General features: G+C 37.5%; 6 protein-coding genes, 1 long non-coding RNA gene and 1 other non-coding gene across 16 annotated transcripts; 6 read left to right on the top strand and 2 right to left on the bottom strand.

Moving 5' to 3' along the window:
• The first annotated feature begins 270 nt into the window (after positions 1 to 270).
• LOC104699964 (RHOMBOID-like protein 13) lies at positions 271 to 1,569 on the top strand. The gene has a single exon (XM_010415381.3). The coding sequence runs from the start codon at positions 271 to 273 to the stop codon at positions 1,078 to 1,080; it is 810 nt and encodes a 269-aa protein (XP_010413683.1). The 3' UTR covers positions 1,081 to 1,569.
• Positions 1,515 to 3,770, top strand: LOC104699962 (protein STRICTOSIDINE SYNTHASE-LIKE 13). The gene is made up of 5 exons (XM_087458088.1): positions 1,515 to 1,675; positions 1,944 to 2,369; positions 2,464 to 2,748; positions 2,845 to 3,012; positions 3,154 to 3,770. Exons 2-5 carry the CDS (start codon positions 1,990 to 1,992, stop codon positions 3,566 to 3,568), a joined length of 1,248 nt encoding a protein of 415 aa, XP_087314214.1. The 5' UTR covers positions 1,515 to 1,675; positions 1,944 to 1,989; the 3' UTR covers positions 3,569 to 3,770.
• A 35-nt stretch (positions 3,771 to 3,805) lies between these two features.
• Positions 3,806 to 9,178, bottom strand: LOC104699963 (flowering time control protein FPA). Of its 2 annotated transcripts, none has more exons than XM_087458087.1 (5): positions 8,683 to 9,080; positions 7,245 to 7,487; positions 6,925 to 6,981; positions 5,962 to 6,782; positions 3,806 to 4,064 (listed from the first exon to the last, which is right to left on the bottom strand). In XM_087458087.1, the coding sequence occupies exons 1-5, from the start codon at positions 8,959 to 8,961 to the stop codon at positions 3,986 to 3,988; spliced, it is 1,479 nt and encodes a 492-aa protein (XP_087314213.1). In that variant the 5' UTR covers positions 8,962 to 9,080; the 3' UTR covers positions 3,806 to 3,985. The 2 variants fall into 2 exon arrangements, with proteins under 2 accessions (XP_087314213.1, XP_010413682.1); XM_010415380.3 differs by lacking the exon at positions 3,806 to 4,064 and adding an exon at positions 4,078 to 5,738 and having other exon boundaries at positions 8,683 to 9,178.
• Positions 9,179 to 9,265: 87 nt separating this feature from the next.
• LOC109125559 (large ribosomal subunit protein eL38z/eL38y) lies at positions 9,266 to 10,382 on the bottom strand. Its single transcript, XM_019227404.2, has 3 exons — positions 10,245 to 10,382; positions 9,728 to 9,911; positions 9,266 to 9,453 (listed from the first exon to the last, which is right to left on the bottom strand). Exons 1-3 carry the CDS (start codon positions 10,245 to 10,247, stop codon positions 9,431 to 9,433), a joined length of 210 nt encoding a protein of 69 aa, XP_019082949.1. The 5' UTR covers positions 10,248 to 10,382; the 3' UTR covers positions 9,266 to 9,430.
• A 111-nt stretch (positions 10,383 to 10,493) lies between these two features.
• Positions 10,494 to 14,202, top strand: LOC104699961 (sister chromatid cohesion 1 protein 3-like). Its single transcript, XM_010415374.3, has 12 exons — positions 10,494 to 10,899; positions 11,204 to 11,462; positions 11,562 to 11,608; positions 11,686 to 11,735; positions 11,844 to 11,878; positions 11,991 to 12,475; positions 12,560 to 12,665; positions 12,747 to 12,883; positions 12,973 to 13,505; positions 13,596 to 13,681; positions 13,764 to 13,899; positions 13,986 to 14,202. Exons 1-12 carry the CDS (start codon positions 10,776 to 10,778, stop codon positions 14,085 to 14,087), a joined length of 2,100 nt encoding a protein of 699 aa, XP_010413676.2. The 5' UTR covers positions 10,494 to 10,775; the 3' UTR covers positions 14,088 to 14,202.
• Positions 14,203 to 18,459: 4,257 nt separating this feature from the next.
• LOC104699960 (protein NLP9) lies at positions 18,460 to 22,795 on the top strand. 2 transcript variants are annotated; one of them, XM_010415373.2, is made up of 7 exons: positions 18,460 to 18,806; positions 19,034 to 20,016; positions 20,347 to 20,385; positions 20,473 to 21,222; positions 21,321 to 21,441; positions 21,529 to 21,885; positions 21,967 to 22,795. In XM_010415373.2, exons 2-7 carry the CDS (start codon positions 19,138 to 19,140, stop codon positions 22,614 to 22,616), a joined length of 2,796 nt encoding a protein of 931 aa, XP_010413675.1. In that variant the 5' UTR covers positions 18,460 to 18,806; positions 19,034 to 19,137; the 3' UTR covers positions 22,617 to 22,795. The 2 variants fall into 2 exon arrangements, with proteins under 2 accessions (XP_010413675.1, XP_087314212.1); XM_087458086.1 differs by having other exon boundaries at positions 18,521 to 18,806; positions 19,129 to 20,016.
• Positions 22,796 to 23,572: 777 nt separating this feature from the next.
• Positions 23,573 to 24,313, top strand: LOC147940752 (uncharacterized). The gene is made up of 2 exons (XR_015561799.1): positions 23,573 to 23,776; positions 23,885 to 24,313. It is a non-coding gene; the product is annotated as an uncharacterized LOC147940752 (long non-coding RNA).
• Positions 24,314 to 25,422: 1,109 nt separating this feature from the next.
• LOC104704208 (uncharacterized) lies at positions 25,423 to 27,014 on the top strand. 7 transcript variants are annotated; one of them, XR_015561795.1, is made up of 5 exons: positions 25,423 to 25,966; positions 26,172 to 26,190; positions 26,287 to 26,432; positions 26,600 to 26,664; positions 26,774 to 27,014. It is a non-coding gene; the product is annotated as an uncharacterized LOC104704208 (transcript). The 7 variants fall into 7 exon arrangements; XR_015561796.1 differs by having other exon boundaries at positions 25,470 to 25,578; positions 26,049 to 26,190; XR_015561794.1 differs by having other exon boundaries at positions 25,470 to 25,854; positions 26,049 to 26,190.
• The last annotated feature ends 484 nt before the right edge of the window (positions 27,015 to 27,498 follow it).

Genomic DNA, 27,498 nt, shown 5'->3' with positions numbered 1-27,498 from the left:
AAACAACACGAAGAATCGATAGAATCCAATTCTCGAAGAAGAAAGATCTCTCTCTTTTTATCCTTCTGGAGAATACTTATTAGTTTGGCCTGTTGGTTTAGCTGTAAAGGTTACTGCTTTGAGTTTACTCCGCCCCCAAAATAAAATAAAAACTCAAACTTTTATTCAGATCTGTGTCTGTATTGCATTGCTCGCATTGCTTCAAGCTCATTGTTGATTCTGTGGATTTAAAAAAGGGAATTTGAGAAATTGGGTTTAGATTCTTTAAGTATGGGGAGGCCTTTGTTTTATGATATCATTGAGAAACCAGCAACGAGCTGCATCGTTACGATATGCAGTGTGATTTGGTTTGTGATTCAGAAGAAGAGTATTGGCTACTCTCAAGTTGGGTTGAGTTACGACACTGCAGTTGAAGGGCACTATTGGAGGATGATCACCTCTGCTTTATCACATATTAGTGTCTTGCATCTTGTGTTTAACATGAGTGCTCTATGGAGTCTTGGTGTTGTGGAGCAGCTTGGTCATATTGGTCTTGGAACGGCTTATTACCTTCATTACACTCTTGTTCTAGTCGTATTCTCTGGTGTTTTGGTTATTGGGATCTATCATTTGTTGATTGCTAGGTTCAAGATTGATTATTTCCGGAGAGTTACAGCTGTTGGGTACTCTTGTGTTGTCTTTGGTTGGATGACCATTCTCTCTGTGAAGCAACCTTCTTCAAAGCTGGATCTTTTTGGTCTTTTGTCTCTTCCCATTAGCTTTGCGCCGTTCGAGTCACTCATTTTCACTTCCATCATCGTACCACAAGCTAGTTTTCTAGGACATTTGTCAGGAATCCTCGTTGGCTACGCCATTTCTTGGGGTCTGATTGGCGGGATGAACAACTACTGGGCTCTTACTATGCTTGGTTGGATCATTGTGGTTTTTGTTTTCAGTTTGAAGAAATCGGGTGCTTATGATATCAGTTTTCTAGAGATCGAATCGCTTAGTGATGCTTCTTTACCTTCAGTGCGGTTTATTGGAAACGGCCGGACCTTGCAAGCCAGTGCAGTCCCTCTTAGTGGAGTGGAAGTTGTCTGAATTCAGTTTATGTTCAATATTGAATGTGGGAACAAAGTTCTTGTCATCGAGGTAGTAGGATGAAGACCGAGAGTTGGTAACCAAGCTTCTGCAGTTGCAACCCGAATGACCGATATTTAACAGATACTTAAGGCTTGCTTGAACTGTTTGTGGAAAATCCTTCCTGGTTAATGTGGTGATTGGAGAAGGATTACACGTCTAATCAAGCTAGTGGTGTCATAGGCATCATTACAGATGAATATGACAGTCAATTATTTTGTCATGTGATTGATGTATAGTTGCGTAAGGGTCCTGTGTTTACCTAAAGATTCCATCCACTAGACATGTTTCCTCATTTGTGACCTTCACATTTATTTCAATATGAAAGCATGCCACCAAACAGTCTTGTATTACTCGTTTTTCTTTGATATATTGTAGGGCTAATTGGTGAAATTAGCACAATGTGACATTGTATCTGTTTTATCATCTACACTCTTTCAATTTCACAAAGTAATTAGATGAATTTTTCTGCAGGTCTCTTGGACTAGAGCAATGTCTTATTTTGTAACTAATATCCATCTTCTGTCATTTCCTTGTTTAATATTCCAACAAGAAGGTAAGAGAAGGGTAGAACAATCACCGATTCACAGTTTCAAATTTTTAGCTATGAGAAGTTGTAGGTTGGATGATTATTTCGAAGCTCTATCTCAAAAATAGAGTCATGTCAATTGTATTTGGTATCAGAGTGAGCTGACTTAGATAAACTTTTGACCAGTTCTTTGTCCCCATTATACCTACTTTCAACCCAAATTCTATTCACAGAGTTTGCATTTGTCCACAACTATAATGTTCTACGTTGCTTATATAATCTGTACATTGATCAGGGGAATCTGATCTTACTTTCTGGTCCACCCTCTGAGCACTTTAAAAATGGAGAAGAAAGGCCAGAATGGTGGTACATATGACTCATTGTTGACTCATCATCCGATTCTCTGTATCATTGCTTTATCTGTAATTTTTATAGCGATCGACCCCTTTCACATAAGTCCAATTGGGGGTCGTGAGTTCAAACCTGTGAAGCACGAGGTTGCTCCATACAAGCAAGTCATGGAAAGATGGCCAAGAGACAACCTTAGTCGACTGGGTAATCATGGGAAACTGGAGTTTGTGGACCAAGTCTTTGGTCCAGAGTCATTAGAGTTTGATAGTTTAGGTCGTGGTCCATACACAGGGTTGGCTGATGGAAGAGTGGTTAGATGGATGGGTGAAGCAATCGGATGGGAGACATTTTCCGTGGTAACATCAAAATGGTAAAAGATTATATATATACTCATCACTGCTTTTTGTGTGGAGAGAGTTTTGTTTCAGGTTTTCTTATTGATGGTTTGTGTTCATGAGAATTAGGTCAGAGAAAGCTTGTGTGAGAGGTGTGGATTCAACAACAAATAAGCAATGGAAACACGAGAAGCTGTGTGGGAGACCTCTTGGTCTGAGATTTGATAAAGAGACAGGAAATTTGTATATTGCAGACGCTTACTATGGTCTTCTTATGGTTGGTCCTGAAGGAGGGATCGCTACACCTTTAGCTACTCATGTGGAAGGAAAGCCTATACTATTTGCTAATGACCTTGACGTCCATAGAAATGGCTCTATCTTCTTCACTGACACCAGCAAAAGATATGACAGAGCGTAAGGAAAAATTCTGCTATTCTTGCTTTGTAGATCAATTCCCACCTTTAATCACTTAATTGTATGATGTGAGAATTGAACTTGTACTTTTTGTAGGAATCATTTCTTTATATTACTGGAAGGAGAATCAACAGGAAGGCTTCTAAGATATGATCCACCTACCAAAACAACACACATTGTGCTGGATGGTTTGGCTTTTCCCAATGGAATTCAGCTCTCTAAAGATCAGTCTTTCCTTCTCTTCACGGAAACAACCAATTGCAGGTATAGCCATATAGATGACCCTTGACATCCGGACAAGACTAAGTCAAACTCAAGGATAGACTCCATATTTATTGTTTCTCTGACGCAACTTTGTGTTTATATTGATGTATCATTTCTCTTTTATCAATATGTATATAACAGATTGGTGAAATACTGGCTGGAAGGTCCAAAGATGGGTGACGTCGAGGTGGTGGCAGATCTCCCGGGATTCCCAGACAATGTAAGAATAAACGAAAAGGGTCAGTTTTGGGTTGCAATAGACTGTTGCAGAACACCGGCACAAGAAGTTCTTACAAACAACCCTTGGATAAAAAGCATCTACTTCCGGTTGCCAATACCGATGAAGCTGCTGGCGAAAACGATGGGGATGAGAATGTACACTGTGATATCGAGATTCGACGAGGAAGGTAAGGTCTTGGAGGTTCTCGAGGATAGACAAGGCAAGGTAATGAAGCTTGTGAGTGAAGTGAGGGAAGTTCAAGGGAAGCTTTGGATTGGAACAGTGGCTCATAACCACATTGCCACTTTGCCTTACCCTTTAACAATGAATCAATGAAGAACTTTGTTGTTGTAGTTCCCTAGCTTTTGGTGTTTCTTTATATCCTCTTGATTTAAAATTCATGAGGATAGGGAAACAATATAAACAAGTTGATGATTGAACTAAATCATCTCTCTGTAACTAATTTATCTTCGTTTTGATTCGAGTTACATTGGACTGATTCGTCTTTTGTTCATTAAATTCTCTTTCTTCAGTCTCATTTTGTTTTGTATTTTTATCATTTGAAATACGAAATATAAGAATTCTAATTTACTCAATAAAAACCTAGAATCAGACAACTTGTACAGCCTAGAAACGGTAGAATGCAAACAATTAATATAAACACAGATTTTTTTTTTTGTTTGCCAAAACGAAAACAGTTGGTTGATCATAGCGATGCCCCCATGTGTTGTCGTCTGGTTCGGAAATAAGCCTCTATGCGACGTCGTCTTTCGGCAACACACTTTCTCCATTCCAACATAACAGTAACGGCATGTCCAAAACTAAAACCCACCTGTCGATTATTATTGAGATTGTAAAAGATCATTTTCATTGAGATGTATATAGCAAGACAAGTCTGTGGACACACACAGAGAACTTGTGTACAGTTCAATCTTGTATTTTTCCACGGTTTCTATAAAGAGATGCAGCGTTGATAAGCTTCAGATATCACACACACTAAACAGTTTCGCCAGATAATTTGTTCACGAAGACAAAACCTAGCAGGAGACATCACAGCACAAGAACCTAATACCCAGCTAAACTCAGCACGGCGCGGATATGCAAGACGAGTAGAAAACAGAAATCACTTTATCACATGCCAAAGAGCAAGAATAGTGATGGGGGCATGTGGAGCTAGTCTCCAGGGCCTTGTCCAGTCGAAGCATTTGATGGCAGTTGCTGAATCTGTTGAAGAAGGTTAGCCGCAAACTGTAGAGTAGACTGATATCGCTGGTTCTTATCGACCTCACCATCTGATGTACCTTGTCCAGCTCCAGGGAGAAATGACTGAAGCTGCTGCTGTGCTTGGCTCGACGGATCCAAGTTTGTCATGTTCGCTAGTGGAGGCATCTCAGCTTGAGACTGGGAACGATTTGCCTTAAGCCCTTGATTATTTGTCAGACCATGATAATTACCTTGCTCATAATCCTGATAACCATGCACACCAGGGTTCTCAGCTATAGGGGCCGGCATGTAGGTTTGATGAAGCATGGGAGCTTCAGGCTGGTATTGCTGTCTCATGGGTTGAGATACAGCTTGATGTGATCCTTGAGAGTAGATTGCATAATTCTTCGATGGAGGAATAGGTAACGGAGCTTGCGGAGGTGTACTAACAAATGGTGCTTGATACTGCATACCACCATGGACCATCCCACTGGAATGGCTCTGTGTGCTTGACACCGGAAGATAATGCATTGGAGGAGGAGGAGGAAGAGGAGGAGGAGGAGGTAGTTGCCCCACCGGATTGTATTGACTGCCTAATTGTTGGAATGATAGATTTAATCGGTCAGAAACCATAGGTTGATCACGATTCCAATCTTTGGATGGAGCTTCTCCATTGGACAGTTCAACGGATTGGTGACTTTCAAAGGCAGTAGGTTGAGAAGTTGTAGGGAGCAAGGATGCCAGAGTGGCTAAAAGCTCAGGTGTTAGGCTAACCCCGGATTGAGGCATTGCAGTGTTAGGTACAGAAAATGGCTCGCTAGAAGGACCAAGCATTGATTTTGGGGGAGGCTTTGATTCTTCCTGCATACCTCTGTTGTAATCAAACACAGCTCGATCTTCCCTAGCAGCATACAAACCGTGATGGGAATTGGCAGGTGAACTCTGAGATTTATCTATATACGATTGAGAAATGGGATGAGATTCTTGTCTATATGATGCTACAGCAGGAACCTGTGGTGGGGGCAACTTGAGAACAACACCATATAGCCGTTCTGGGCCCGACACTTTGAGCACATCAGTTAAGAAATCCGATGGAGGAACCAAAAATAAAGTAGTTCCATCGTCTAATTTTGCGACACCTGCTCGGTTCTTTGAACCAAGGTAGCGGAGAAATTCAGTAAAAGACGCGAAATCATCTTCGCTGTCTGGTAAGAAGAAAACTATTTCAAATCCAATGGCTTCAGTGTAATGTTTGGCAAGCATATCCAAACCCGTTCTTGCTGAACAATTGACGGTCTCAGGGCTATTAACCATTCGAAAAACCGAGAATCAGCAATCAAAGAGCAGTATTATCAATGAGGCGAATCAACACTACTACATCCAGTTTGAGATCAAAAAGAAGACAATACACAAATTACCTAAAATATCAAATCTAAAAGAATGAACAGATAGACAACTTCTCATCAATGAACTACATAACTTCCTATATGTACAGAAAAAAAACAGAAAGGCGAAAAGGTACTCACATTTCAGTTTCAATCCCCTTTCCAATAGGTACACAACGAGCATGACAAACAGGAGTTCCACCTTTGGCAATGATTCCTCTCCACATAATATCAGCATCAGGAAAACCACGGCCAGGCCTCGCTGCAACTGACCCACGCCCGTATGACCTGTTGAACGTAGTGACACGATCATCTACACCCATCGAAGGAAAAGTATCCACTGATCCATCTCTACGAGTTCTTTTGGGTTCTCTTTCCAACTGAGCAGGATCATATCCTTCCCAAGAACCAAGGTTTGACCTAGCGGGTAGCCTTGTATTTGGTGCAGGAGACGGGAGTATTCCAGCTCCAGTTGGAGATGGCCTTCCCCAGCTTCCTTTGGTACCAACCACATCATTATATTCTGCACCACTATGTGAACGTTCAACACTTCCTCGAAAGGGCCTCATAGGGCCAAGAATCCCGCTAGAATGTGGTGAAGACATGAATGGAGGATCATTGACAAACATCTCAGGCCTTGATTGTTTGGCACCAGAATGACAACCAGTATCATCTCCTCGTCCAAGGGGAATGTCATCGTTTGTGTACATAATTGTAATTCTTGGATTGTTGAATAACCTTCCCTGTAGTCCTTCCTTAGCACAGCGGGCTTCGTCAACGCTCCTAAACTCCACAAGCGAAAAATGCCTTGATGGGTAACTAATACATCTCTCAATCTCACCAAAGAGTATCATACTATTGTGTAGCATCTGTTCGTCAATCTGAACAGAAGGAGGGTATCCAATCCGCAGTACATTACTTGGTTGGCCGCTTCCTTTACCATCTCCAAATGACTGAGGGTACTGTTAAGCATATTACAATCAAACCTTAGAAACTTGGCAAGAACAAGGGTTTGTCGTAAACTCTTACAATAATGAAATGTCAAAGCCTAAAAAGATATACATTTCACCAACAAAAAAGAAAAGTTCTAGCAATAAGTCTAACCTGTTGTTTAGCACTCAAACTGCCATCCCTGCCATCATTAGAGCCATGCCATGGTTCCTAAAGAGTGAAAAGTGTTACATGGTTCCGAAATGAAAAAAAAAAAAAAATCAAATAGATTCTGCAATGTAAATGTTAGAAGAAAAATAAGAATAGAATGAATCAAGCAAATACTCCTTCTTGATGCACAAGAAAGTTTCCAGCCATGAAAGTCATATCAAACTCATAAAACTTAAAGCACTCGTTTGCAATTTCTGACAAAAGGATCACCAAAGCAAACTCATATGTTAACATTTAACTAAGACCGAGAAATGGATGCTTACTTTTCGTGGCCCTTGTGATCGAAGAAAATCAACTCGCAAATAACTACCACCCATTCTCTTTCCGTTCATGCTCTTAGCCTGTATGGCATCGTCAATGTCATAAAAGTCAATAAAGGCTGTCTTGCGTTCCCAAAGAAACCTGAAATCTTCGATTTTCCCAAATTTCCTGAACTCTGCCTCCAGGTCATCCTTTGAAACACTTGGGCTGATTCCACCCACCCAAAGACTCTTACAAGGCTTTGCCTGCAAACAGTTAAGTTCCATGAGAGCCGATACGGTACATTGTAAAGTTGAGATACGTACGTAGTTGGCATGAAGAGAACTATTTACATATAATACACTAAAGAAAAAATCACACTTGAGTTAGAAATCCACAAGAACACAAAACACAAAACGTGTTACTTCAGAAAAATCATTCTCGTCAATTCATATCAGCTACTATTCTAAACACAAAACGCTACTTCAAAAGAGCCATTCCTTGATTACAAGGAGAATCACGTCCTCCTCAAAATCGGCAACACCTTAACTGCAAGCAGTCTCTGTGGTTGATCTTTCCACATTTGACTCGCGTTTAAATATACAACCATATAACACTCAGCTGAGATTTGAGCAAAAGAGCAAAGATGCTGACATATCATTCAAATTGGTGAAATAAAAAACCATCCACCATGCGGTTATAACCTCAAGATTATATCTCTGATGGCTAAACGAGCTACGAGGATTGTATTATCATGCAAATGTTACCACTTGCGTTGATTAGTGCACGACAAGCTTTTTTGCACAATCTGCACCACCCCCAGTCACTGGAGCTCAACACACTAGCTTGGGAATTAACAATGCGAACATTCGTGTCAAGAGTTTCGGGTACAAAAGAGCTGCAAAAACTCAATTTCGCTACTATGAGAGATTGACATATAGCAAACTTTATCTGGAACGAGCCTCCTGATATCACAGATCCCTAAAAAACGTTTTTCATGACATGATAAAGAACCTGAACAGAGCGACCAGTTAGAGAGAGACCAAAGACCAGCAAGCAGCCATTATGGAATCAATCGGGCTGCAGCTCAATGGATATGAGTTTACGGTGGAAGACGAGTTTGATACACATTTGCTTTCTTGTTCGTGATTCGTAGTGTGTGATTTCTCATGAAGCAACCCAACTGAACGCGTTGAGAAAGTTAATTGGAGTAGCGGGCCACAACTCACAAACCATGAATCTGGGTTCAAAATTTGATAGGGCACATATGCACTAAACACGACTAGATCAGATGTAACAATTTCAATTTCACTACTAAGACAAAGCATCAAGATTGAGGTGTAATCTAAAGAGTATGATGAATCCCCAAAATCGATCTAAAACCATAAACAAACGGTAAAAGCAGCTAAGGAAGAAGAAACAAAAATAGAAACCTAAGAAAACGCAGAGATGAGAACGAACCGGTCGAGCGAATTCGATCTTAATCTGACTCCCATTCAAATAAGAACCTTGAAGCGCTTCCTTGGCCGCCACAGCTTCTTCAACACGCCTGTAGTATAGAAACGCGAAGCTACGGGATGAGTATACCATGATTCTGTCGATCTCACCAAACCTTCCAAACAAATCGGCTACATCGGATTCCGTAGTCTCTGCCGTCACACTACCAACCCATAGATTGTTCGATTGAAACCCAGATCCGTCTGGCTCTCGTCCTCTCGACGGCTTCATCACTGGAGCCATCACCACACCACACCACTATTTCTTCTTGTCTCGAAGGTGTTGGAAGGTTGAAGATAACACAACCAAAGAGGCAAAGCAGAACGACTGCAAATTCTCCGAAACGACGACGTTCGCTAACTACTTCACCAACGACTTAGAAAACGACGGCGTTTTTACCGAAAAGTTTTACTAATTTGTTTGAAGATTCAAGTATAGTTCCATGATTAGTTTCGTTGTTAACAACAGCTCACGGCCAAAGCCACATACATATAACTCATGTGCGTGCTTAATTCTCATACGCACACTATCCAATTGGAGCTATATATATTTCTAACAAGGGATGCCATTCTCATAATAGTCTTCAAAGTTTATAACAACGAAACTCAAAAAAGTCTGAATCATAGTAATTCAAAAGAGACAAAGAGCAGAGAGAACAAAACAAAATCAAAGGTCTTCACAAGGTGGTAACCATCATGACATCCTGATTTCTTCAAAGGTCTTGCACACTCAAACCTGAAAAATCAAGTAATGTCACATAACTGATACAAGAACCAGAAAAACTTATAGAGGCAAAATTCTAATAGTATTGTGATAAACATGTGCCTAAATAAGGCTTTACTAGAATTACCTAAATCCTATTAGGCCTCAAATACCAAAAATCCAACAACTATCATGATAGTAAAACATTCAAGAGATGAATTACTCTAACAATGTTATGATATAGGAGGTTTCAAAAGTGTATGTTTGAGCTATATGCTACAGAGAGAAAGAGATGAGATAAAATTACCCGGAGGAAGAGACTGCTTCAACTTATCAGCCTTCTCTTGGTCGAAGACACATAGTGTGTAGAGGTACCTTGAGCACCTGACCTTGAACTTAACAATGTCCTTGCTTCTCTTAATCTTCACTGACCTAGCATCCTTCCTTCTCGCTGTCAAAAGGAAGTCCTTGATTTCGTGGATTTGCTTCGGCTGCACTCATCCAAAAATCAAAAAAAAAAAACCAATTTTCATTTCAATACAACTTCATAAACCCAAAAAGACTCAACAACAACAACAATACTTTAAAAACCAATCGATCAGTAACGAGAACGAACACTTAATCTACTAAAAACCTTACAAAATCCTAGTGACGAACGAGAAGAAATAATCAAAATCCAAAAGACTAATTCCGCAAAGGATTCGATTGCAAAATGACGTTAAAAGAGCTAAGAAGACAGTGATATAAAATCAAACAGATAAATCTTCTACAGCCTCATGGAAGAATGATAAGAACTGATAGAGAGACGACGACGAAAATTTTACCATCGTCGGATCTGAATTTGGTGGCTGCAACTTTTTTTCTTCTTCTACTCAGCCAAAAGCAAGAACCCCAGCGTCGGGAAACAAATAGAGAACCCTAAATATGAAGAAAACCCTAGAGTGTTATATACGCGAATTTCCAAATATACCCTTTAGATAGGCCCAGTAATCCGACAATATCGCTATTGGGTTTTTAGTGGCCCAACCCAAGTAGTTTTTGTTTTGTCTTTCGAGCAGACAGAAGTAGAGAAAGGGGTGTATTTGGAAAAAAACATTAAGCGCCACTGATTGGGAGTTTTCCCGCGCCACTAAAAAAAAAAGAAAACTCTTCTTCTTCTTCATAAAAAAAAGCCCTAACCTAGTTCTCGCTGTCTCTGCAGTTTTGTATTCCAAAATTGATTTGGTTTCTCTGATTTTTATATATATAGATATTACTTTCGATTCGATAATCCATTGTCTCTCAGATCGACTCAGTCTCCAATCTCTGGCTTGTTTAGGGTAGTTTGGAATCGGGTTGCGAAGAAGGGGAATTAAATGTTTTATTCACAGACGTTATTGGCTAAAAAGGGTCCGTTGGGTACGGTGTGGTGTGCCGCTCACGTGCAAAACCGTCTTAAGAAATCTCAGTACACCGCCATCAACATCCCCAAAACTGTTGGTTCGTCTTTCCTCTCTTTTATTTTCTTGCTTTTTTGGATCCAAAGTTCGCTTTTTTTTTTTTTTTTTTTTTTTTCCAATCCCCTCTGATTTGTATCCAATTCGAAATTTCACCAAGTCTATAGTTTTTGATTGCTTTGACATGGGCATCCACCAAAGTTTATATTTTTACCCATTCTAGTGGTTGAAATCCTCACAATTTCGCCTGAGTAATTGCTGCTTTGATTAAAGTTTTTGACTTTTCTGTGCTTTTTGATTGGTCATACGATCTTAAGATTGTTGATTAATTGTGTTGGTCTATGCAGATAGTATAATGTTTCTTGAGGTACCATTGGCATTGAGAACATCAAGTCACCTTCTCCTTGGGGTTGTGCGAATATATTCAAAGAAAGTTGAGTTTCTTTACAATGACTGTAATCTCCTTAATACTTGGGTTGCTAAAGCTTTCGTCTCTACTCAAGTTGACTTACCTGAAGATGCGAGGCAAGCCCCGCTTGAGTCTGTGACTTTGCCTCAAGCACTTAATTTGGACGAGTTCGACTTGGGAGATGACACTCTCGACATGTATTCACATTTTTTTCTTCATGTTTGATCTGTTATAATAAAGTTTTACTAGAGTTTGACTTGGGAAGGTAACATTTTTGTTTTCTTGTCCAATCATAGGGAATTCGATAATCATACCCGGAGTGAGGAAGATATCACTTTCACAGGTACCTTTTACTTCTTGGTTGTAGATGCAGCATACTATGATTTCGAGGTTTTTCTGATACTGATGCTTCTTTTGCAGATCAAATTCCTACTGGCGTTGATCCTTATGTTGCTGTCACATTCGACGAGGTTTGTTTACCCTCTTGCTTCTAATGACTTTGAATTTGATTCTGACCACTGCTTTTCATGTCTCCGGGAACGTGTCATTGAATGAAAGTTTTAATGTTCTTCTTGCAGGACACCATCTCAGAATCTATCCCGATGGATTTCGAGTGAGTCTCTTCATAGAGTTTTGATTTCCTCTACTACACCTTGCACGTACTCTTCTTTGTCTGTTCAATGATATGCTTCTAATGTGGTTACTTCTTGTTACGATTTGAGCAGCCAACCCACAGTACCTATGAGTGGGGATATTGGAGAAACTGATGTTGAAATGGCTTCTGAGGCAAGATCAGAAAATGAGCCAAGAGACTCCAATTATGCTCCAGATATAGGAACCTATAGTCCTCGCAACGCCACAGAGGAATTCCCTGAAGTTCAGGATCCTCCTAGACAAAGTAACTTGGCAGAAGAGCTCAATCCCACCACTGAGAGAAGCGATGCCAATTCTCCTAGAAGTATTCCAGAGATTGAGATAAGGCGTGATGCTGCACACGAATTAAGCCCTGCGTCCCATCCATCATTTGCTGCAGAACAACAGAATGTCAGAGTTGAACACACTGAGTCTTTAGATGATCCTTTGAAAGACAAGGACCCCACTATCCCAGGTATTGATGAAGAAATATCAAATCTTAGAAGGGATTCTGCATTTGAGCTTCGCCCGGAGTCTCCAAGTTTTGCTGGTTCTGAAGAAGAACGTGCAGATTTTGGTGAGTAAACAACATAGTCTTATATTTTTAACCATTACATTCTCTACATTATTATTTGTTTTAAACACTTTTTTTATATGTTAGTGCATCCATCACCTCAATTGGTGCTTCAGCCTACTCCTCCTCCCCAACCACAAAGAAGGCCAAGGAAGAGGAAGCTCTTTGATAAGGTCACAGTATTAACCAACAGGTAATAACTTTTCCGTTGCTTCATGTGACTTTGATTATTACATTACCTTTTGTGTATGTACTGATCAAAGAATATGGACAGGATTATAAAACAAAGGCTCGAGGATCCTAGTGATACACTTCGTGAGAGAAATAAACTGCCTTCATCTAAAGTAAATGTCTGGAGACTGAATAACCAGTCAAAGAAGGATCAAACATTTAGTGATCCCTTATTTACTGGTAATTTTCAATTGTTTCTTCATTTTCGACACTTTCGCCTTCTTTTGTCCTTTGTTTTTGAAGAAAGATGATTGCCTTTCTATCTGCAGGCTTCTCAGATGTCTTACGCAGTGTGTTTGAAAAGGACTATGTAGCTTCAAAGCCATATCTTGCTGTTTCTGATGAAACTGTTCCAGAACCATCATCTGTATCATCTCCTATTCGAGAAGCTGAAACCGAAATTAATCCAGTCTCTCCAATGCCAGAATCTGTGGTTCCTGATTCTACGAATCCAGACAATACAGTTCAGCTGTCTCCAGCTCAGCAAACTGAAGATGTCCAAGACTCTGCAGGCCCTCGACCTGCGCATGCAGAGTCTGTAGCAACAGAAGCACAATCTCCTCAGACATTTAATAATAATGATGACATGGGATTCGAACATTTAAGGGATGGTGGTTTCCCTGTGCACATGCCGTCACCGCCTCCAAGATCTTCACCTTCTAGAACTGATGACTTCAGCACTCAGCATGGAAGTTGGGGGACAAGATCTTATAGAACAGAGCCTTCAACTTCCACTAATCCAGAGGATATGCCTGAACTAAGGAACTTGGGGCTTTCACCTGTTTCTGAAATGACTGACGAGGTTTGTTTTCACGTTTTTGCGTGTTATGTTTTTACCATTCTTGGTGCTTCACTAACATTGATAGCAATACTATTTGTCTGTGCCATACAGGAGCTTTCTTTCCTGGAGATAGGTGGAAATACCCCCTTAGTATCACCAGATAGTCAAGATTCTGATGGTTTGACAGGGAGAACAAGGTATATAGATTCCAAAAGCCATGTAGATTTATAAGAGCCTACTGTTTCTATAATTCCTTATAACATCCATTGAACTTTGCAGAGCCTTGGTTCAGTATCTTAAACAACGTTCTTCAAGTAGTCCCTCTTCAAGCCATCCTTCCGGAGATCTAAGTTTGAGCGAGATTTTGGCAGGAAAGACAAGGAAGCTAGCTGCTCGAATGTTCTTTGAGACTTTGGTGAGTGATTCTTGATACTTTATTTTTTAATTCTTCGTATCTCTCTGCACTGCCATTAGTTTAGATGGGTTGTTTTCGAATTACAGGTATTGAAGTCTAGAGGGCTTATAGATATGCAACAAGACAAACCCTACGGCGATATTGCTTTGAAGTTGATGCCTGCCCTTTTTTCAAAAGTTCAAACATGAATAAACAATGCTCCTTTGATTTATTTGAATGTCTGGAGACTGAATAACCAGTCAATGTACATTATTAACATTGAAGTTAGACGAGGAAGTAGTAGTCATTCTTATTTTGTTGATCCTGGTTTATTTGCATTTTTGTACAAGTAAAGCTTTACTCAAGAAAATCTGTGTGAAGGTCTAAAATCCATCATTAGTCAATACAGTAATTAACGTAACTTAAATTGAATGTTGTAAAAAGAAAAGCTTGTCATTCTCTATAATTTTGGAAATGAATTAGTAGCATGGGTTGAGACGGAACTAATCATGGAGATAGAGTCGCTCAGAAAGTCTATCCACTCCCAACTTTTGTTTCATAGAGAAAGTCCTTGAACCCAATGGAATCAAATATATAGATCACCCAAATAATCGGGTACTTGGAGCAGCATCTCTCAATCAAACCATCACGAGTACCATCTGTGAGACTATAGTTGCCCCACAAAACGCAAAGAGAAGCAGGGGGAGAGGCATGTACCATGTAAAGAATGCAAACAACTAGCCCCGAACATAAATGTAAAGGTATCCAACTATGAATACTACCAGTGGTCACACTTTTCTCTGTTCGTGTTCAATAGGTCATTGCTAATGACCGAGTTAACAAGCCTCTGATGGACATTGGACCACCATCGTTATGAGAATATTACATCAAAATGAAAACCTCAAAAAGTTGTCGGAAAGGAGTATATGCATAGATAACCTCGTGGATCTTTAAATAGCACAACCTTCTTTCAAATCTAAGAGATGACCTAACTGTTCTTAACTTGTTTTTCTTTTGTATATCTTAGTAAGACTATTGAATCTAGAAAGAGAATTTAACAATTATAGCTAGGTGGAATCTATCTTAGTCATCATTTCTCTAAGGGACAGGACTATATATGGCATAAACCTGATATTTGGCTAAAATTTAGTAACTGTTAATAAGAATCCGAATTTGGGCCTTTCGGTTTGTCTCGATGAAGTTGATCATACTACTAAATTACTAAATTTGACGTAGAAACTTTTTATTAGTTGGTAATTTTATAAAAGACTTTTTATGTATATGAAAATTTATAAAAGTGAACTTGAATGCTTTTTTTTAATATACTTTATGTCAACAGAAAGAAACTAATTGAAAATTGGGTGGTGACCCAACATACACACAGGTGGCAAACTACTGAACTAACAATTATATATCTCAATTTAGTTTTGAATACTAAATTTTCAAATTTTGTATCAAATGTAACAAAGAAAGGGAAATAAAGGCCTTACCAAAAAAAAAAGGGAAATAATAGGTTACGTACTCATCAATCTATTATTCGATGTTAGAAAGCGACCAACGTCTGATACAAGTTGACATTACCTGAAAATGAATTACAGTGGAAATCTTCTCCTTTGGACGTAAACATGATTACTTAAACTTTACCGCGATTGAATATTATTACTTATATTTTTATTTATTTTAGTGCAAACGATTGACGAATAAAGAACCTTTTTCCTTTATACAAAAGAAGTAAATGGTACACCTGTTCTGAACATGACATCATATGAATATACTTCCTTCTTTTAGTCTCAAGTCTCAACAATGAACATAGACAAAATATATACCTCTTCCTTTTTTTTTCGTCGACATTATACCTTTTTCTGTAGCCAAACAATTCGATAACGTAGATATAAGACAGCTAGTCAACTAAATATTGTGATTGAAATGGTCCACCGTTCCAGCCTTATCTCGTGTTATGGAATTTAGAACAACTGCATATAATTATATAGTTACTTCGTTTACATTCATGTATATATATACGACACGTACATTTGATTCGATTTAAACAAACTAGTTGCCGCCGAGGCAAAAGTAAAGAGATGATATTCTAATCCCTACACCACATAATAATGCAAAGAAACTTAAATCACACCAAGAAAGTTGATAAAAACTAACACTAATCACACTTAAGAAAACGAAGAAAATACTAGTAGTTTTTCTTTTTGTCGTCACGATCGGATAAAATACTAATTGAAGTCATAAAAAAGGTTTCACAGCAAATAGGAGGACAAGCACATTTCTACAATTTAGGTACGGGTAGCTTTGTATATCGTTGAAGATTCCACGTATGGAGCTCAGGAATCTTAAAAGAGAATTCGAATCTAGAAAGACAAAACGGACGGTCAGGATTCTCTCTATCTCGACTTTAGGAATCTGTTTTAAGGAGAATAACATGTAACGACAAGAAGAAGTGGAATCATTCGTGACATAAGCGCCCATAATTTAATATTTAAATGTATAGTTTTAAAATACGTTAGGGCAGAGTGCCAGAATAATTTGGTGTATAGTATAGTTATTATATAAATGCCCGGGCAACACATACTTTGTTATTTCGAAGCATCTATTTATTATTTATGTATGTATGTATTAATATTTCACGTAATCCTCTTTACTAAACCACACTGACCTCGAAAAAAGGTTCAATGAATAAGTCAGTTTTTATAAAATTAGTGTGTTCTCATTTTTAGGGTGAATAAGATTTGTCTACCGATCGAGCGTTTTAAGTATTGATCGATAATACTGATTATAGCACCTCCATGCATCATTCATATGTGTAGGATGTGATAGGAGAGAAACCATAAGAAAGTTATTGAACGGAGAAATTGTTTTTAACTTTAAAAAAAAAAAGCTTTTATAAACCGTATGTATATATGTTTGGAAAAAAAGCTTTTGTTATTGCTTTATAAGGTATACTCAGATTTGGTACTGTGCATTATTGATAGGAAACAATCTAGAATATCTTAAATATTTAAGGATAATAAGAAATTAAAGATTTAGAAAAGAAGCCGGGGGAGTCTCGATTAAGATCAATAGTATTATACTCCCATTTGCAACGAACAATTATTATTTGTATTGAAGTAGTAGTTTTTGGTCGTCTCCTAGCTATTCTTAAATCTCTGCCGACAGATGCTCCAATACAATGGGAGATCCAAAGCAAATTTTAAAATAAGTATTGTATATATGTGGTCCATTAATTTATTATACTTTAAACAAAAGCACTGTCTAACCCCCAAAAAAAAAATGGCTTGGGTTCAGGATAATCCTTGCTTATTACAAGTAGTGTGCAGAATAATTAAATTGCATCAACCAAAGTACATACATTAAAAAAAATGATCTAAGCAGACCACAAAAATAAGGAGTAAATTTAATTGAAAGTGTGATGTTTTCATTATCCTCACAACAGCACATATAAAAAAAAAATTGAAAATGATCATCTTTGGTCCTCCCATTTGCTATGGTGTTGAACAATTCTTACTTATCTGCCGACAGACACTCCTATACTATGGGAGATCTACGTCAAATCTTAGATTGTCTATTAATTAAAAACAAAACTGTATAAACAAAATGACTTAGGTTTACCCGTTTAGGATGACGATGATTCTTGCTTATGACACAGTCGGTAATGTTAAATAATAATTAAATTTGAATAAACGAAACTAAATGCAAAAAGAAAAAAGAATGACATAAGCAGTAAAGAAAAATAGTAATATTTTAGTCGAGAAACATATATATACTGTTGGTCATTAAGCTCACAACTAGCATAGCAAAACTGTTAAAGATCGTTTTAGTGACACATTGTAACGATTAATGGCAACAAATTATGAATTTTAACTATTTTTGTCCCCGTTTTTGTCATTTAAAAATTGGCAAGAAATGGAGTTTTGTTTCTATAAAGAAAGAGGAGAAAGTGACAGCTCTCTAGAAAGAGTGTCGCGCGTCAGAAGATTACGCAATTTTTTATGCCTTCCGAATCTCCACGTGTCGTTTTCTTCTTCACTGTAGATTCAATTTATCCTTTTCTTTATCTATTTTTTTATTGGGCTAAAATTTCAATAATTTTTAAAATAATAATAATAATAAAACCTACTATCTACGGTTTTAAAGTATTCTGATACACCTATGTATGTATGATTAACAAATACTATGATTCTATGAAAGATTGTGTGACCTAGTTTTTGATTTCACGATGAAAAATAAATACGTTAAAAAACCATATAATATAAAACTAATCTAACATCGAGTTTTTGTCTTTGCTTTTGTTTTTTTTTTGTATGTACTTAAAAGTCAATATCAGCATCCTCATGATTTATTATGATATTCATTTTCCAAATTATTTATTATTCATCAATATTTATTTTTCCAGTTACAGGCTTTTAAATCATGCACAATGCAAAACATTTTATTAAAAGTCACTTTTTAAAGGAGAAGAAAATCCAATAATAAATCACTTCAACTTTTCTCATTACGTCATCCGTTGTGGTGGGGACGATTAGGACGCATCGTTTATTTATTTTTTATTTTTTTACGGCTCAGTGACTCACGCCGCGCACGTCAAAAACCAGAGTATAAAATATTTTATACTAAATCGCGTTTTAAAATCACGATTCCAAGAAAGAAGAAAAAAAAAAAAAACATTTTTCACCATCCCATCTTCAAAAACTAAAACAAAAAAAGCTCAAGAGTCTCTCCTCCATTAATGGAACCGTTTCTCTCTCTTTTTAGTGCTTGCTCGCTGATGTTAGCGCCCACGAGCTTAAGACAGTCTACCGCAATTCCCTCTAACTGAACCAAATCGGCTTTTACTATTTTAGTATTTTTCCCCCCATACTACAAAGTTTCCTCTTTTATCATTACTCTGTGTGGCTTCTTATATCTTCTTGCTCCAGGTTCGGTTCTGGCACTCAGAATTTGCTTCCTTGTCTTGTGGGGTTTCTTTACTTTTTGCAATTCAAGGACCTGGAAATAATTTTGAGTTCCTCTTATATGTGCAAAGTTGTTAGATGTTTAGGATGTTCCACAATGGGATTTGGGAATTATATAATATATATTTTTCCTTGCGGTGAAGTTTGTCCTGTTTCGTAATCTCGTGTTTGTTGATTTATTCCATGTGTAGGATCAGTTGCTTGCTGATGATAAACATTGAATCTGCTGCGTGAGTGTTTTTTTCATTTAAAATCACTAAAAAAAAATTCTAATCTAATCAATCAGAAAAGAGAAATGGAGAATCCATCAAGAGAAAAAGGATTCTGTTTTCCAGATACTCCAGTTGAAGAAATGGAAATGGATGGTTGGGTTAAGAGTTTGATATTCGAAGAAGATATGTTAAGCTCCTCATTTTCAACTTCAGAGCTTATGAACTTCGAGTCTTTTGCTTCTTGGTGCAACAACAGCCCTTCTCCTGCTACTGATATCTTGTTCTCTCAATACGGCTTATCCACCTCTCAGTCTACTACACCTTTTGGAGGCCACTCATACGTTGGCGAGAAACGACCTGTACATGAGATGAGTTCTCAGTTTCATTGCCTGTCTGATTCTGAAAAGATTACCGGTAAACGAATCAAAGGTAATAATACTAATCAGACGAGTAGTTTAACCACTGGGGCTGTAGACTACAGTGTTGTTCCAAGGTCATTGAGCCACACTCTTGATGATAAGATGATCAAGGCATTAAGTTTGTTTATGGAGTTCTCTGGAGAGGGTATTCTGGCGCAGTTTTGGACTCCTATTAAGAAAGGAGATCAGTACATGCTTAGTACTTGTGATCAAGCGTACTTGCTTGACTCGAGGCTATCTGGATACCGTGAAGTCTCGAGGAACTTCACTTTCTCTGCTGAAGCAAACCAATGCTCTTATCCAGGTCTTCCAGGCAGAGTCTTTATCTCTGGAGTTACTGAGTGGACATCAAACGTGATGTATTACAAGACCGCTGAATATTTAAGGATGAAGCATGCACTAGATAACGATGTCCGTGGTTCCATTGCTATTCCTATCCTTGAAGCATCTGGTTCATCTTGTTGTGCTGTCCTGGAACTTGTGACATGTAGGGAAAAACCTAACTTTGATGTGGAGATGGACTCTGTTTGTCGTGCTCTGCAGGTTTACTCGCCTTCTCTCTTTTTGTGTGCTTGTTCTTGTGGGTATTGAAAAGGTTACTCGGTTTGGAACTATTGCTTTTGTCAAGTCGAATTCAGTGGTTTGTGTTCTTCATTAGCTGATAACTTCTCTGGAAACATTACTAGGAGCAAATGAAATATTTTACTAGGGAGGTTTGGAGGAAACCTTCTCCAAATTTGATTCTTGATTTTTCTATTTGGTTCCCAATAGATATGGGATGTCTCTTTATTTTCTTATACTCAACCAAGTTAACCTTCCCTGATGTCATTATTTGATGAAGATCTCTTCATCTTTATGTCTTATTTTTGTCAGGCCGTGAACTTACAAACATCAACCATTCCTCGTCGTCAGGTACATCTGAACCAGAAACAAGTCAAAAACTGATTCTTTCTTGTTTTATTCTTGTGCCTCAATTCTAATAGTGTCTTTGTTTTTCAGTACCTTTCGAGTAATCAAAAAGAAGCTTTGGCTGAAATAAGAGATGTTCTCCGAGCAGTGTGTCATGCACATAGGTTGCCTTTAGCACTAGCTTGGATTCCCTGCAGTTACTCCAAGGGAGCGAACAATGAATTAGTAAAGGTTTATGGAAAAAACTCAAGGGAAACCTCTCTTCTTTGTATAGAAGAAACAGCATGTTATGTGAATGATATGGAAATGGAAGGCTATGTGAATGCATGTTTGGAGCATAATCTGAGAGAAGGGCAAGGAATTGTTGGCAAAGCACTCATATCAAACAAGCCGTCTTTCTCATCCGATGTAAAGACATTTAATATCTGCGAGTACCCTCTTGTTCAACATGCCCGAAAGTTTGGTCTTAATGCTGCAGTTGCCACCAAACTGAGGAGCACATTCACCGGTGACAGTGATTATATACTGGAGTTTTTCTTACCTGTGAGTATGAAGGGAAGCTCAGAACAACAACTTTTGCTGGACAGTCTCTCGAACACTATGCAGAGACTATGTCGGACTCTGAGAACTGTTTCAGATGCAGAATCAAATGAAGTTATGGAAGTTGGATTTCATGGTGGAGAAACGTCAAATCTCCCACAGGCTACTACTTCTGTGTCTGAAGAAAGCTTTCAGACAACATTTCTGGATACTGACGTCAACTCTACTACAAGTATCTTCTCGAACATGTCCTCTGATAAAACCAATGATATAGCAGGCTCTCAGGGAACTCTTCAACAGGTATATGTTGTATCTAATTCTTTTATTCTCTACATTTGAATTTGATTATGGCTTGTAGATGTCTTGAATTGGGTTAAAACTTAAAACATATTTTGTAGGAAATTAGCGGAACAAAAAGAGCAGAGAAGAAGAAAAGCAGTACAGAGAAGAATGTAAGCTTAAATGTACTCCAACAATACTTCTCTGGGAGCTTAAAGGATGCTGCAAAAAGCCTTGGTGGTGAGAAACGAGTGTTCATTGCTTGTTTCCCTTACAAGCTATTCAATTGCTGACTTGGATGCTTTTTCTTTTTCTTTCTTTCTGCAGTCTGTCCGACTACACTAAAACGGATATGTAGACAGCACGGAATCATGAGATGGCCATCTCGCAAGATTAACAAAGTGAATAGATCGCTAAGGAAAATACAGACAGTGCTTGACTCTGTCCAAGGTGTAGAAGGAGGATTGAGGTTTGACTCGGTAACAGGGGAATTTGTAGCAGTTGCCCCTTTTGTACAAGAATTTGATACTCAAAAGAGTACTTCTTCTCATCATGAAGATGTATTTGTAAGAAGCCAAAGTGATATGGATGAAGATGCGTCATTAGAGCCTTTAAAAGTTAAATCTTATGATGGTGGTGGGGTTAAGTTGGAGGAGAGTGTTGAAACAAACCAAGCAGGGCCAGGTAATAATAACTTATATATATATATAAACCTCTTTCTGTTAGAATGTGAATAATCTAATAAGCTATTATCATTTTGTTCAGGATCCTTGATGGAGCCATGGGCATGGATAAGCAAACAGTCTGGCTTGAACTATAGCGATGATATCGATATAGGAAAAAGGAGTGAAGAGGTAAAGAAAGATAAAGACGTTTGTGTTCGTAGGTGCTTGAGCTCTCTAGCACTTGCAGGTGATGGAACGAATACAAGAATCGAACGCGGTAATGGAATTGTAGAGCCAAACCAATCCATATCCAGCAGCATGTCGGATTCTTCAAATAGCTCAGGAGCAGTTTTGCTGGGAAGTTCATCTACTTCCATGGAACAAAATTGGAACCAACTAAGAACTCATAACAATAGTGGCGAGAGCGGATCAAGTTCAACACTGACAGTAAAAGCCACTTATAGAGACGACACTGTACGTTTCAAGCTTGATCCATATCTTGTTGGGTGTTCTCAGCTCTACAGAGAAGTGGCTAAGCGCTTCAAGCTGCAAGAAGGCGCCTTTCGGTTGAAATACTTGGATGATGAAGAAGAATGGGTGATGTTGGTCACAGATTCTGATCTCCATGAATGCTTCGAGATATTAAACAGTATGAGAAAGCATACAGTGAAGTTTCTGGTCAGTGATTTACCTAGCACCGCAATGGGAAGTTCCGCAGGCAGCAACGGTTGCCTCGGAACAGGCTCCTAGCATCAGTTTTATTATGCTATATATATGTACACATAATCTCTGTTTGGTCTGCCATTAGATACCCATATAGAAAGACAAATAAAAAAAATGAGTGCAGTGGAGTTGAAGAATGTATATAAACAAAGAAAGACATATATTTTGGTTTCAAACAAGTTGTATAGAAGTAAAGGCTTTGAATATTTCGAAAGCTCAAAATCACAGAATTCATCAAAGAAGCAGAATATTCCAATGGAGTCTACATTCTACTTAACCAAACCAACCCAACGCTTAAGCTTGATATATCAGCAAACTGCAGCTGCTTCATGTGCAACCGCAGACCCCAATATTTCAAACTTTTGATTTTTCCTTAAATATGTATATATGTTTCCCGGTTCTATGTTGCCAGAATAGGTAGTATCTGGAGTACTCTTGTGGTAATATGCAAGGGTCAATCAATGCCGTCATTTAGCATGCAAGAAAGAAAGAAACGTACAAAAATAAAATAATTACATCTTTTGACCATGATCACGATATATAATCCGAGGAGTTGGTTCAATTGTTTGCATTATAAAACAAATTAATGTTCTAGCACACAGTAAAAAAAAAAAAAAAAAAGCTTTTCTAGGTAGAAGTCTAGTTTTGTACGTACGTGGTTTGGGTTTTACAAACGAAAAATAAAAAAGATCTCTTAAGATTTTTAATTTTCCATTTATCGCATTAACTTCCATTTAATTTCCCATTTTACGTGTATATGCTTCTCATGAATATTTAGAAAAACAAAATGAACCCCCCACGATTCTTACTGCTGATCATGATGTTTGGGAGGCCAATACAAAAACAAAGGAAGTTAGACTACGTCATTCGTCACTTAATTACTCGTGCGTATTTTGCTCTTGCTTTGATCATGATCCTTAATTTGCGTATTATCTTTCCCTGTGCAACATATATCACGTAAAATCCATGCACATATACTAGATATGTTTGTGATCTAATTCTCAAGATACAATGTTTAACTTAAAAACCAAACATCACTATAAATAAATTTCAAGTGTAATGGATTGATCTCACTAAATATAAAGGGAAAAAAACAATAGAAAAAACTGGTACTAAAGAAATCATAATTAGGATGGCCAAAGTACTCAATGTCGTCATATTAATCCTACTCGTATTCATGATAACTGGTAAGTTATACATTTCTCACAATAACTATACTATTAATAGAAATGGACAAACGGTTCATACTTCATAAATATAAACTACAAATTTTTAGTATTATTCTAATATTGTAGAGAGCAACGCAGCAGCATCAGCATGTCTCAGTTTCATAGGTGAAGGGCCACCAGGTACGACACTAGCTCCATGTGTAGACGACTCATGTAAAACCGAATGTGAAAGCGTCTATCCAACGTCTTGCACTGGACGGTGCGAGAGTCATAAGGGGGGCGTCCATTGTCACTGTTATGGTCCATGATCATGACTCGAGATAACAAAATAATTAGGAATGAGAGAATATTCAAATGTATAAGGGACGATACAACATAAGAAATGAGAATATTCAATATATATATATATAGATATATATGTTCATTTTGTTTACTCCTTTGTAATTTATAGTTCAATTTTTATTTGTATAATGTTTATGTATATATATTTCTTAATTATTCAGTGTAAAGCCAATCTGAATCGAAAAAATAATATGATCAAATTTATTTTTACCATATGAACCGAGACAGACATATATAAATATAGGACTGCATATATAATTATCCAAAATTAGGATATAGATTGAAGTTTTTAGACGGTTTATGACTCTCTCTTCTCAAATATCAGTGAGATCGATGACTCTCTCTCTTCTCAAATCTCACTGAATGGATTTATATGTTTTTAGTCGGTTTATGACTTTATTGACTCTGTGAATGGATTACAACGAACATCGATATAGTTCGGTTCCACACTTTTAACTATAAATTACTGAGGAATGAGAATATTCACTCAAGTTCTTTGCTCTTTTGTAATTTATTAGTTCAATTTGAATTTGTATTATGTTTATCTTTCTTAATTATTCACAGTGTAAAGCCAATCTGAATCGAAACATAATATGATCGATCAAACTTATTTTTTCCATATGAATCGAGACAGACATATATACATTATCAGGATAAATATTGAAGTTTTAATCGGCTTATGAGTTATGACCCTCTTCGCAAATATCAATGAGATCGACTAACCAATGTCCGTTGTAATCCATTCATAGTGACACTTTGATGATTTTTTACAGTTTTGCTAACCAAATTGTAAAATGAGAACCGATGTGTGTTTTCATCTTGTCAAGTAATTAAGTAGCTTGAATCTCCTTGATCGGCTTCGGATATCTATTAATTAGCTTTATACATATAACTCTTTGGTGCCGCCTTGTCATCGATAATTAGTTATTCTCTCTCTTATCTTTTCTTTTTGTTTAAACTAATTGCTGTAATGGCACTTAACGTTATCATGCATGATGCATGCAGCATGCTTTCATTTTTCAAGATGGTTACTCTTTGCTAAAAAGTAATGTATTTTTTTTGGGACGTACGTATCACATGTTTCAGTAAAAATGTTTGTGATTGACATTTTAAATGGCAGTCCTTATGAATACACTACAAGAAATATGAGCTAGCAGAAAAGCATAGCGCAATTTTTGTAAATGTTATCATTGATAAAATCTTAAAAATAAAACTATATGATAGCGTTTTATAAATGCTAAACCTAAAAATATATAAGCGGGAACCAAAAAACACTCTTTCCCCCAAATACTTAGTAAAAGTTTGACAAAATATCACTCTTTACCATGGTCACACCCTCTCTAAACCAAAACAAAAAAAAACTTACCACGACAAAACATAAGAAAGAAAGAAGAAAAAAAAAATTCCCAGATCTAAAATTAGGTCTCTTCGCCTTTGTCATTGACTCGACCGTGAACTCGTCGCCGGCCTCCATAAAAGTAAGCTTCTTCTTCTTGTTCTCCTTCTAAAAATCATATCATAATCTGCTTTATGTTTACGCAATTCATTCATTGATTCATTCCACAATGGTTTCTCTGCCTCTTCAAACCTCTCTTCGTCGTCTCCGGGGAAGAGAAACATCCTATTCTCCTCGCTCCGGGACCGTCTCCGTCGTTTCGCATCCAACGCCTCTCTTTACCGTCAGCATCCACGGGATCAGCAGCAACAGCTATCGCGTGTGAAAGTTAAATCGGATACGCTGGCGCAGAAGATCGGTAAATCTATCCGGCGTGCTGATGTGCCGTCGAAATCTAGGGTTTACGCTTGTGTCAACATTGTTAGACCTAAGGGTTATTGGGATTACGAGTCTCTTGTTGTTCAATGGGGGTATCGTCTTCCTTCTCCTTTTGGATTCTTCTTTCATTAAACCTAATTGCTTCGATTTCTACATGTTTGGCTGTTGTGTTAGATTGGTTCTGGGTGATTCGTGGGATTAATGGTTCTGAAATCAATATGGAATGTACATTTAGGGTATCTTGAGTATGTATGGTGTGGTTAATGTTTGAGGTGCCTTTCTTTATCGATGTTGCAGTGTACAGGATGATTATGAGGTGATGATTTGGTCTTGTCTTCATTTCCGGAATGTAACAAACTGGACTGATTCTCCATTTTTTTACAAAGCTTTTGATTGTTCATGCTCTTCTCAGATGGTTCTTCCTATTGCCGTTGAGGACGTCAAGCGAGAGGTTCAGATACTCAAAGCTCTTTAGATGCTTAAAGTCCATCAATTATGCTTGTTGACCTGTAGATGTCTACCTCCCACCTTGGTCTGGTGTCACGTTTTAACATAATTGTAAGTTCTAGTTTGCACTTCTGACTTTAATATTTGCCAAAGTTATTTTAATCATAGAGATCATGTTGAAAACGCTGAAGTTTGCCTTGCTGGATTTTTTATGTTTTGTTTTCTAACTTTTCTTCTTCAATGTAAACAAAGATTCTTTGGTTGGTGATTGAGTTCAGGCCTAGGGAATTTATATCTGGTCCACTTCACCCTCGTGCATGTGCTTAATGTTGTTCGTGAACAGGTATATAGCTTTTGTTGAAATGAAGCAGCCATGATGTTACAGTGTTTGATACTAGGTGATTCTCATTGAACATGCGGCTACTTGGTGTTAATTTTTGTTGTCGTCTCAGGGATGTAGGGCATTGGTTGTTAAAAGAATCCCGCTTATGTCTGATACTCCAAAGAAGCATATGGACAAGCTAAATCCTTCCTCTTATCTTGCAAGTATGAAGAGGTTTTGGTACCAATTCTTGAAGATTTTGTTTCTCTTTAAAAGTTTGTAAGAATTGGTGTGTGTTTTATGGTGTGTGTTGCAATGTTAAGAATGATATGTATGGTAATTTCAGTCTTCTATAAAGTTCATCTTATAAATTTTAAATTTTTACAAAGGCTGATATATATATATATATAATATATATAAATTAAATTAATATTATAGCAACAGTTTATAGGTACTATTAGCAAAACTATAGTACAAATATTTTGCTATTATTAATTATAATATGACAAATAAAAAACGCTACTAATAATTTTAATATAGCGATAACAATGCGCTATTACAGATAGACAAATAATAGCATAGAGAAAAAACGCTATTGTATGTGTCCCCTCTAAGATGGCACCGGCAAAGACATCGTTTAGGAAATCGCTATCTAAACGATATAATAGTGTTTTTAGTGTGCTAAAAATATGCATATTTCTTGTAGTGATAACAAAGAGAATTTAGTCTAATCTACCACATTTAATATAAAACTTTTCAATTCTACCACAATCATAAACTCTTTTTCCATTCTACCACAAGTGGCATTACAAATGTCGAAAATACCCTTATGTTACTTGACATAACAAAAGAAAA

Source organism: Camelina sativa, chromosome 7, assembly GCF_030686135.1.
Source record: "Camelina sativa cultivar CO46 ecotype springtype chromosome 7, ASM3068613v1".
In the NCBI taxonomy this organism is placed as follows: domain Eukaryota; kingdom Viridiplantae; phylum Streptophyta; class Magnoliopsida; order Brassicales; family Brassicaceae; genus Camelina; species Camelina sativa.
This window is presented reverse-complemented; position numbering and strand designations above follow the sequence as displayed.